The 11,718-nt window shown below is 32.4% G+C and overlaps 1 protein-coding gene across 3 annotated transcripts in view; it reads left to right on the top strand.

Annotated features, from left to right (window-relative positions):
• The window catches only part of PTPRQ (protein tyrosine phosphatase, receptor type Q), a 179,937-nt gene that overhangs the window by 83,063 nt on the left and 85,156 nt on the right, over positions 1-11,718 (top strand). For all 3 annotated transcript variants that reach the window (XM_023521148.1, XM_023521153.1, XM_023521158.1), the window contains exon 28: positions 9,923-10,246. In XM_023521148.1, the coding sequence (XP_023376916.1) occupies positions 9,923-10,246 (324 nt within the window). The remainder of the gene's footprint in view (positions 1-9,922; positions 10,247-11,718) is intronic.

Genomic DNA, 11,718 nt, shown 5'->3' on the forward strand with positions numbered 1-11,718 from the left:
ATATAGGTGAGATCATGCAGACATCTTTCTGTGTCTGGCTTATTTCACTTTTAATGATTTTAAGCCATTCTTCCTTTCAAATATAATAATTTATACCTATAAATTTCTTTTTAATAATGATATATCACAAATTTTGAATTTTTACTTTCAGATAAAATATTTTCTAATTTCTTTTGAAATTTCTTTGGGTCATTAAAATGTCCAACAATAATTGTTGATTGTCTATTTCTTCTTTCAATTCTTTCAGCATTTGTTCATGTATTTCAAAGTTTTTTTAATTAAACACATGCATATTTATGATTCTTATAACTTCTTAACTCACCCTTTAATCATTATAAACTGCCCTCTTTTATCTTTGGGAACACTCCTTATCTTAAAGGTTCTTTTGTCTAGTGTTAATATAGACACGCACTCTTTGGTTTACTGTTTGTGTTGTATATATTTTTCTATCCTTACTTTGAAATTACTTGTTTCATACTTAAACTGCGTCTGATAGACAGCAAGGTATGTCTCTTGTGGAGACATAATTGGATCTTTCATTTTTGTCTGACAATCTGTGGCTTTTAAATGGAGCATTTAATCTTTATATTTGAAGTCATTATTAATTTAGTTGAGTTTAGTTCTACTATTTGCTATTTGTTTTCAATTTATCCTATCTTTTTTAGTTCCTTTGTTCTTTCTTTTTTGCCTTTCAGTGGGTTGAGTAGTTTTAACTTTCTATTTTAATTCCTCTAATGTATTGCTAAACTTTCTTTTATTATTTTTAGCAATTGTTCAAGAGTTTACAATATGATTCCTTAGTTTGTCATATTTACTTAAATTAATATCATAAAACTTCACATAAAATATATGAACTTACAGATGTACAGTTCCATAAGTTTCATCATACTTTGTGCTGTTTTTGCCATACATTTGCCATCTATGTATTTTAAATATTATATTTATGTATATTGTAAATCTCACAATTTATTGTATTATTTTTACTTACTGAGCCAGTAGACATTTAAATGAAGAAAAGACTGCATATCTTTTTCATCTAATTACTATTTTGGTGTTCTTCATTTATTCCAGTAGTTATAAGTTGCATCTAGTATCATTTCCTTTTCAGCTAAAGAACTTAGAATTTATTCTAGTGTAGGTATACTAGCATCAAATTCTCAGATTTCACTTATTTGAAAAATAGATTTATTTTGCTTCCATTTTGAAGGATATAAAATTCTAGGTTGATAGAGTCTCACCTCCCCCATCTCCAATATTTTTCACTTTGAAGATGTCATTCCTTTGTCTTCTAGTGTTCATTGTTTCTAATGAAATGTCAGCTGCCATTTATGTCATGAGTTCTTGTGTGCCAAATGTTATTTTTTCCAACACTTTTCAAGATTTTTGTCTTTATATTTGCCTTAAGCAGTTTGACAATGATACGACTAGTATGGTTTTTGTTTCCTTTGTTTTGCTGTAGGTTTGTTTAGCTTTTGGTATTGGTAAATCAATATTTTTCCAAAATTTTAGAAATTTTTGGCCATTATTTTTTAAAATATTTTTCTGTCCTCTTTTATTCTATTCTTCTGGGATTCCAATTACACTTCTTAATATAATCCCCTAAGTGATTGAGACTTTATTAATTTTTTTTTCACTTTTTTATCTTTGTTCTTCAGATTAGAGTTCTATTTATATGTCATCAAGTTGATCGACTGTATTCTGGCATCTTTAATCTGGGTTTAAACAAGTCTAATGAATTTTTCATTTCAGATATTGTACTTTTATTTATTTTTTTATATTTTTTCAATTATAGTTGACATACAATATTATATTATTTTCAGGTGTACAACACAGTAATTAGACATTTATATAACTTACAAAGCAATCACCCCAGTAAATTTCAGGTGTACAACACAGTAATTAGACATTTATATAACTTACAAAGCAATCACCCCATCTGATATTATACATAGGTATTACAATACACAATTTCCCAGTGCTATATTCTACATCCCTATGACTTTTTGTAACTACCAATTTGTACATCTTGATCCTCTCCCCCTTCACCCATTCACCTACCATCCCCAATCTGGCAGCCATCAAAATGCTCTCTGTATCTATGAGCTTGTTTCTGTTGTTTGTTTGTTTGTTTATCCTATTGTCTAAATTCTACATATAAGTGAAATCATATGACATTTGTCTTTCTCTGTAGCACAATACCCTCTAGGTCCATCCTTGATGCTGCAGATGGCAAGATTTTATTCTTTTTGATGGCTGAGTAAATATCCATTGTATATATGTACTAACTTTTTATCCATTTATTCACTATGGACACCCAAGTTGCCTCCTTATCTTGGCTACTGTAAATAATGCTGCAGTAAACATATGGATAAATATGTCCCTTCGAAGTAGTGTTTTGAGTTTATTTGGATAAATACCCAGAGGTGGAATTATTAGGTTTTTGTTTGTCTCTTGTTATAGCCTTTATTTTAAAGTCTATTTTGTCTGGCATAATTATTGCAACTCCAGCTTTGTTTGTTTGTTTGTTTCTATTTTTATAAAATATCTTTTTTGATCTTTTTGCTTTTACTCTGCATATGTCTTTTGATCTGAAGTAAGTCTGTTGTAGGCCACATATGTCAGAGGTTTCTTTTCTTATTCATTCAGCCAAACTATATCTTTGGTTGGAACATTTTATCCATTTACATTTAAACTAATTGTTGCTAGATATGTAGTTATTGCTTTTTCATTGTTCATATTATTATTATTTTTCTTTTTCTTAAAGAAGTCCCTTTAACATTTCTTGTAATAGTGGTTTGTTGACGATGAACTCCTTCAGGTATTTTTTGTTTGTTTGTATGGGAAGCTCTTTTTCCTTCAATTCTAAATAGTAGCTTTGCTGGGTAGAGTAATCTTGTTTTTAGGTTCTTGCTTTCCGTGAAATATTTTGAATACTTCATGCCAATCCCTTCTGGCCCGCAAAGTTTCTGTTGAGAAATCAGCTGAGTCTTATGGGAGCTTCCTTGTAGGTAACCAACTGCTTTACTCCTGCTGCTTTTACGATTCTCTTTGTCTTTAACTTTGGCATTTTAATTATGATGTGTCTTGGTGTGGCCCTCTGGCTTCATCTTGTTTTGAACTCTCTGAGCTTCTGGGGGTTGTATGTCTGTTTCCTTCACCAGGTTAGGGAAGTTTTCTGTCCTTACTTTTGTAATAGATTTTCAATTTCTTGCTCTTTTCTCTTTCTGGCACTCCTATGATAAGAATGTTGATATGTGCGATGTTGTCCTAGAAGCCCCTCAAACTCCCCTCAATTTTTTGGATATTTTTCTTCCTTTTTCGATTGAGTGTTTCTGCTACCTTAACTTCCAAATTGCTGATTCAATACTCTGCTTCATCTAATCTATTGTTGATTACCCGTAATGTATTTTTTTTTTTTTTAAGTTATTGCTGTCTTCATTTCTGACTGGTTCTTTTTTATGCTTTCCTCTCCATTTTTGTTTCCTATCTCTTTGTTGAAGTTCTCACTGAGATCACTGAGCATCCTTGTAACCAGTATTTTGAACTCTGCATCCAATAGATTGCTTGTCTCCATTTTGTTGTTATTTTTCTGGAGCTTTGTTCTGTTCTTTTATTTGGGACATGTTTCTTTGTCTCCTCATTTTGGCTGCCTCTCTGTGTTTGTTTCTATATGTTAAGTAGAGCCTCTATGTCTGGTCTTAGTACAGTGGCCTTATGTAGTAGGTGTTTTATGAGGCCCAAATGTGTAGTCTCCCTAGTCACCTAAGCTAAATACATTGTATGTGTTCCTTGTGTGGGTTGCATGCACCCTCCTATTATAGTTAATCCTTGGTTGCTGTTGCACATCAGTGGGAGGGATTGATCCTTAGGCTGATTGAGTGCAAGGACGGCCATGACTACAATGGAGGAGCGATTGTGCAGGGGCTGACCCTACAGAGCAAGATTAGCTTTAGCAGGGTTATGGTGCCTGCTGAGTCTGCCCTTTGGGTGTGTCATTTATGGAGGCAGCCAGGTGGTGCTCCAGGTTACTTTTTTCTAATAACTATCTATATGGAGGATCAGTCTTTTCTTTAAGTTTATACTTAACAATTAATCCGTTTTTCTCTATTGCCTAAAATAGTCATCTAAACTCATCTCTCAAATTTTTAATGCCTTTTAATAACACCATATTTGATGGCTCACTTTTTAAAATTGCTTCCTTAGACTTTCTTTTTCTCTTGTATACTTTTCAGCCCTTGACAAACATTTTGTTGCCCTTTATGTATCTCTCCACATACTCAATCTTAAACATCTTTTTTTCCATACCTTTACTAATCCTAAATCGTTTCTTCACATTATAGCTCCCAGATCTTCTCCTTTGGCATCACCTATTTGTGCTGGTTTCTATTAGCTAACTTTTCATATGTGTACGAAAAGGAGCTGATGTCCCAAGACTTATAATTGTTCATACAACTCAATGTGAATGCCCAAGAAATGTTATTGATTAAATCAAGTTAATGCAAAATTCATATTGAGTATGCTGAAATTTTCTTTACAATGAACTTTACAGAAATTTTTATTTTTATATTGATCCATACTATGTTAGTGTTAGTAAACTGTACTCTTATTTGTGTATGCTTGGATCACATATTTGTAGTTTGTGTTTCTAAAAGGATTGTAGATTATTTAAAATTAGTAGAGATAAAAATATTCTTAATAAACTATGAGATTGTGTCAATACTTTGGTAAGTTTTATAAATGTAATTTATAAATATAAATTTTTAGACATCTATTTTACTTAAAAGAGAGTATATCTGTGCTTGAAGAGAAAAATATATAGTCATAAACAAAGAATTAAGGAAACTTTCTCTTCCATGTTAGCATATAACCAGGTCAGAGAGAAGTCGATTAAGTACCATCAGAATCCTATCATGAAAGCTGGCAACTTTTAATAATTGATATTCAGAAGTTTAGAGAATAATTACATTTTACACTCATTTTTATCCTCTAAATGGAATCTACTAGTCACTAAAACTGACATGCATTTAAACCTGTTACAGATTTTACTTATATATCTACAGACTTATCTACAGACTTTCATTTCAGTCATGATGAAAGTATTTCACCGATAAGCATAATTTATGAATAAAAATGTAATTTACGGAATACCTTGGCAGTGAATGTTGATCACTTCATCACAGTTCAGTCATGTTTAGAAAATCTAAGCAAGCTGTGTGATTACTCCAGGAAACATGGAATGATGTGTTCAAATTAGTACCATCTGTGGATAGAAAAAGTCTGAGGTTTTTAGTCATTCTTAAAGAATGGAAATCTGATTCTCCATGCTAAAATGAGTGTAATCCTTTTTGTATCTGTAATTCAATAGGGCAGTTGCCTTGAAATAGTCTAGTTCAACACACAGATCATTAAAAGAGAAGATACTGGATATAAATGAGGGTTACTGCTGGTCATATATGAGTGACTCTGAGGTAGACCTGCATAAAAAGTTGTCTATGAGTTATACTACATATTTGGCCTCAGATAAGATTTATTTCTGATTCATCCTTCTAAATACATGTGGACAGAATTTTGTACCGCATGAAAACTAAAAGACTATTTTAATGAAACATAGTTTAATCACATAGTCAACACTTATTGAGTGCCCACATGTATCAGACACTGGGCATCTGTTCAAAGCCTTTCACTGTATCTGTCACATTGTTGCTACTCTTCCTTTAGCCAGGTTAGAAGTAACTGGCATGGATCTTGTTTCTTTGTCAAGTTAAAGTACTATCCTGTTTAGACCTTTTCTTCTCTGTAGCACTCATTTGGAGAATACTACAGTCTATGGACCAATATTAACCTGATGAAATTTTTACTGTGCAATGGAGTTTGCCATTAAAGTCTTCTTTTCTAAAATCTAAACATTGGATCAGGGGAGAAAGTTCTTTATAGAACCATGGTTATGTAGTCATCTCTCTTGCTGAAATAGGAAAAGAGTAGCCTCCTCTTCTCCAGTTCATTGGATACCTAATGCATCCCTTGTTCCTTCCATGTCTAGTTGCTTAGTAAACTCTACATAAGATAAATTGAAACATAGAAGGAATGATTGATGGCAGACTTAAAAGAAAGGGAAATGTCAAGGCCATACTTCCAGCCTCTCAAAGGGAAAGAGCAGTGTCTATAGCTTTAATGCAAATGAAAAGTCAATCTAAAACTTCTCAAATATTCTCATTGCACTTAAGATGAAACTAAAAATCTTGAATCTAGTCTTGAATCTAGTCTAGAAGGCTCAACATTGTCTGATTTTGGCCTACATCTCCAACTTCCTGTCGCCTATCCATCTCCCTGTGGACTCAACAGATTTCTTTAAGTGTTTCCAATGCGCCACACTCTCTTCTCATTCTGAGTCATAACACATTCTGCTGTTTTTCATCTGGGAAGCTACATCTTATCTGGCAGGTCTCTGATTAAATTATAATTTATCAGAAAAGCCTTTTCTGACCATCTAAATCAAGTTCCTGTTACACCCTCTTATTCATTTGTTCATACATTCAAAAAACATTTATAAAATACCTACTTTGTTCCAAGCATTAATCTAGACCTTCAGAGACAGAACCTAGTAGATAGATGGACATTTGTGTATATATATGTGTGTGTGTATACACACATACATACATACATATATGATATATAAAATATATAAATAAATATATTTTGAAGTGATTGTTCAATTTTTTTATTAAAATGAATGCAGATTAATACATTTCTAGATCTTTGGGATAAATTTTTGAGTGAAATAGAGATTGAAATAGGATTAGGCCTATTTGAGGTGGGTTTTCAGTATAGATCTAGGATTTCTAGGATGGTAGATATCATTTGAAAATAATGAAGGCTGTACAAACTAATAAGGCTATCTGGAAATAAATTTTAAATTAAATTTGTTTGGCTGAAAAACTGGGAGAAGTTGTGTGTACAGGGCCAGGAATCTTAGGGTACATCTGTCTACATAAAGGTCAGACATAAAAAGCCATGTTGACCAAGATCATCTCTAAACTTCTTTCAAATTCTGATTCTGTGATCTACTGATTCATTTTCCTGTTCAATGAATTTAACTACCAAAATAGATCTAAAACTTTACTTCTTTCCTATTGCTACCACCTTGTTTCTTCTTCCCTGAACAAACCAAATGGTGTATGAATTAATCCCTTTTCCTTTTGTGTAATTACCAAAATGGACTTGACAGACTGTACTTCTGAACATCTTATTCTGATACCTTGATAACTTTCCATTGCCTGTCAAGGTCTCTATAAGTCTCTGTGACACAGTCTATCCCCAGGCTATTGTGTAGCATTCCTGTTTGTTATTGCCAAACTTTACTCAAGCTGGAGTTGGATCTCATTACCCTCTCTTCTAGAATCTCTACCTTTATAATCAGTGAAATTCCATCTTACATGTCACCTTTTCTCTTAGAACTTTTCCTAAACCCCCAAATCAGTCACATGTCTCTGCTTTGTGTTAAAATATTTTGGAAATATGTCTTATCTTCAAGTGGTCTGAGTTCAGATTTAGTGTCTGGGGGATTTGAATAAATTAGGAAATTCTACTATTTAGCCAATTCTAAAATTTCTTTTTCTATAGAGGTAAATTTTTCTTAAAAATAACTTTTAAATGTTTTTCTTCATAACTAAAGATAGAATAAGGAATGTGTTCTAAGTAATGTATCAGGTGTTCTGTTTGTAATGTTACTTTAAAAGTTACTGTTTGGTTAAAGTAATAGTTGATGTTAAAATAGTATTTGAAAACAGAGTAATTGAATCTGGTCAATTGGATCTGATGGCTTTAGGTTATCCATTTGTTTTTCATTGCGTTAGACTATCTCTTCTCTTCTAGATTTAGGTAAATATATAAGCAATAGGTCTGTATATAATTTGGTAAAATTTAAGAGGAAATCCAACATTTTAACTTAAGTCTAGACCTTTCTATGAAACTTCAGACTCATGTATCCATATACTATTTGACATTTCCTTCCGGGTACCTGTTAGATATTCAGTTAACATGCTCAAAATAAATTCTTAGCCTTTCTCCCTAAAGCTTACTTCTTTCATAATCATCTTCCTCTTGATTAATAGCAACTTCATCTTTGTTTGCTCAATCCAAAGACCTTAGAGCTTTCCTCTACTACTGTCTTTTTCTTACACCCCATATGTCACACATCAGCAAATCCTATCAGTTCTCCTTCAAATTAAATTCAAAATATGAATGCTTCCTTTCATTTCTGCTGCTGTAATTCTGGTCCAGACCATCATAATCTCTTGTGTTGACATTGCAATAGCCTACTGATTACTTTCCCTGTTTTCACCCCTGTCTCCTTCAGTCTATTCTCAACACAGTAACTAGAGTTATTCCATGAAAACATATGTTAGAGCCTGTCACTCCTCTGCTCAAATGAAAGTCATAACAATGTCCTACAATGTTGTATACAATCCAGCCTTCAGTGTTTTTTTTCTCAGACGTCGATTTGTACAAGCCACGCTGGCCTCCTTGTTATTTTTCAAATATACCAAGCATGGTTCCAATTTAGGGCCTTTAATAAAGGATTTTTCACTACTGGGAATGTTTTTCCCCAAGTATTCACATGGTTATTCCCCCACCTTCATCACGAACTTCATGTCTTCTAATCAGTGAGTCCTTCTCCAACTACTTAATTTTAAATTCCTGGAACAATCTCTCTCCTTCTTTCCTTCCTTAACACTGATCATCATCCAAAATTCTATATATAATACTTATTTATACTTCTATTGTATATAAACCTTCTGAATATAAATTACACAAGTGTAGGATTTTTGTCTGTTTTGTTCGTTGTATTCTTAGCATCCACAATAGTACTTGGCACGAATTGGGTGCTCATTCGATATTTATAAAATGTTGAATTATATGATATGTTTAGGAATAAATTAGTTTTTTAACTATTTAATAATCATTTTATTTTTAAGTGTATTAACATATAGTTTTTATGAAATATGTAATTTTCATACAAGTCATTGTTATTCTAGCTCAGCCTTCTAAGCAAAAGCCCTTGCACGTATATGGGAAAAGGCATGGTTGAAAAAGGTTCTCATATAACTTAGTTTATTGTTCTTTAATATTCCTAAGCATAACATGCTTATATTTTTTGTCCAATAAATAGCTATTTCCTAAAAAAACAAGACATAACCCTATGTATCTTGAATCTCTAAAGAGGCTCAGAGCCTAGCACATGGTGTGCATATAGCAAAGCAGTGGTTAATATGAAATCTAGTAAGTGGCTCTAAGTAGGATCGTGTGATTGTAGGTGATATATGATACCTTCATCTGTGTATTAATATTAATGTGCTGGATGATGTTCTAGAAAGGGTTTCGTTAATTTTAAATGTATGCAAGATAAAAATAAACTACTTATATAAGTCGTTAATTCATTTAATAATTTTATTTAAAATTATTTTTAATCAACATATACTGTAATAAGATTCACTTATATCTTTCTAGATATTTAAATATAAGAATGTCTTTCTTGAAACTGAATATTAAAAACTCAGACCATACCTAGGGAAGGACATAAGATTATATGAATGTTTAATTTTTTTTGTACCATGCTTGTATATGAAGCCAAAGTTTGTTTATATAAGTAACTTATCAGTGAATTTGAAAGCAAAATTAGGAATAAAAAATAATCGCAATTGTTTTTGTCCTCTACCTCTTTGAATCGCTGGTCTCTGAGGCATTACCTTAAGGTTCTGCTCATTAAATATGGGACTGTTAGCCTAAGGGCAGTTGTGATAAGGGATACTTTATTATACTACTAGGTTCATAATAAAGAAATATTTTTAAATCCCATTTCTCTTATTTACAAAATGTTTGGTAATTCCAATTGTTTTTTTCAATTTTTCCCTTTAATTTTTAGTTCCCAGTGTTCCCACAAATATTACTTTTTCTAATGTTCAGTCAACTAGTGCAACATTGACGTGGGTGAGGCCTGATACTATCTTTGGCTACTTCCAAAATTACAAGATTACCACTCAACTTCGGGCTCAAAAATGCAGAGAATGGGAATCTGAAGAATGTGTTGAATATCAAAAAATTCAATATCTCTATGAAGCTGACCTAACTGAAGACACAGTATATGGATTAAAAAAATTTAGATGGTATAGATTCCAAGTGGCTGCCAGCACCAATGCAGGCTATGGCGATGCTTCAAGTTGGATATCTACACAAACCCTGCCTGGCTGTAAGTATTGTCCTGTATATGTGTATATATGTTTGCATTCAAGAAAGAGCTCTTTAATGCTTTTCCATAGAAATCACTCAAACCATTAGTAATTGCTCTTACAACTTAAGTTTTATATTTTAAAACTGATTGCCCTACTTGCTTATACAACTTCATTAACATTAATATTAAGTAAATAAATTACTTTTATTACTTTCTGAATATTGTCTACATAGAATTGTGATGGCTTCCATACAAAGCATATATGCTTACATATGCACACATATATATATATATACACACACACATACACACACATACAATGATTTCTGTTTTATTTTATGTCTATGTTAATGATTTTTACTTAATTCCATTATGTTTAAAATCACTGAACATAGAAATTATTGAGTTAGTATACAAACTAACTCACATAGTAACATATTTACTTTTAATTTAATTGAATAACAATGAGAAATTCATCTTCTATCATTATTAGGGCTTTTCTCAAACTTCCAGATTGCTGCAAGGTCCTGGAATCCTATATTATAACAAAGCATCACAGGCCTCTCTTGTGGTCTATTATTAGGGTAAACTGATTGCAGTCAAGAACCCTTTGCCCACATTTTTCCTTCATATCTGGAGGCTTTGCTGCTTTTAAGCCAGGCTTTACAACCTTTTCAGTGACTTCAGTCTTACGCACGCATATGCATGCGCGCCCATACCCATGCATACACACACATACACACAAATGTGCACTCATGAATAGCTCAGATGAATCTATCTTCCAGCAGATTTTCAGCTTCTTCTTTTCACTTATACAAAATTTGGAAGCAAAGAAAGACCAAGGGTCCGACTCCCAGCTTAAAATGAGGAAAAAGGGAAAAATAGAGAGAAGAAACACAAAATAATCTCAAAATTATTCTGCCATACATATTTTTCAGGACTTTTGCATTAAAAAAATAGCTGTTTAAATCTTTTACATAGAAACCACTAGGTGTAGGTAGAGATACTACTCTTGCAACTTTAGTTTTATATTTTAAAACTAACTTGTTACCAGACTTGCTTAGACATTATTAACTACAATTAAGCAAATATTTTTATTATTTATGCTTAACACTAGCTACATAAAATTGTAATGGCTTCCATGTAAAATAGATTACAAATGGATTCATGTAAGCCAGAGTTTTGAGGGACGGCTGCACTATCCTTAAAATGCCATTCCTTCCCCAAGCCCTCCAGAAAAAATTTCAGATCAGCCAGATGACCTATTGCATCCATCCCAACACCATCCCACATAAACCCTCCAAGTAGGGACCTTATGTCCATCCTCCTAATTTGACCAAAACTATAACTAATTGATTCCTTTTAAATCCAAATTGGATTTCCTTAAAAACTGTTGGTACTTATTAGTAGAGTAATACACACACGTATACATGCATGCACAGACACACAGATTTTCAGTGATAAATAGATGCTGTTGTAGTCCTTTATAG

Source organism: Pteropus vampyrus, unplaced genomic scaffold (assembly GCF_000151845.1).
Source record: "Pteropus vampyrus isolate Shadow unplaced genomic scaffold, Pvam_2.0 Scaffold9, whole genome shotgun sequence".
NCBI classification, from domain to species: Eukaryota; Metazoa; Chordata; class Mammalia; order Chiroptera; family Pteropodidae; genus Pteropus; species Pteropus vampyrus.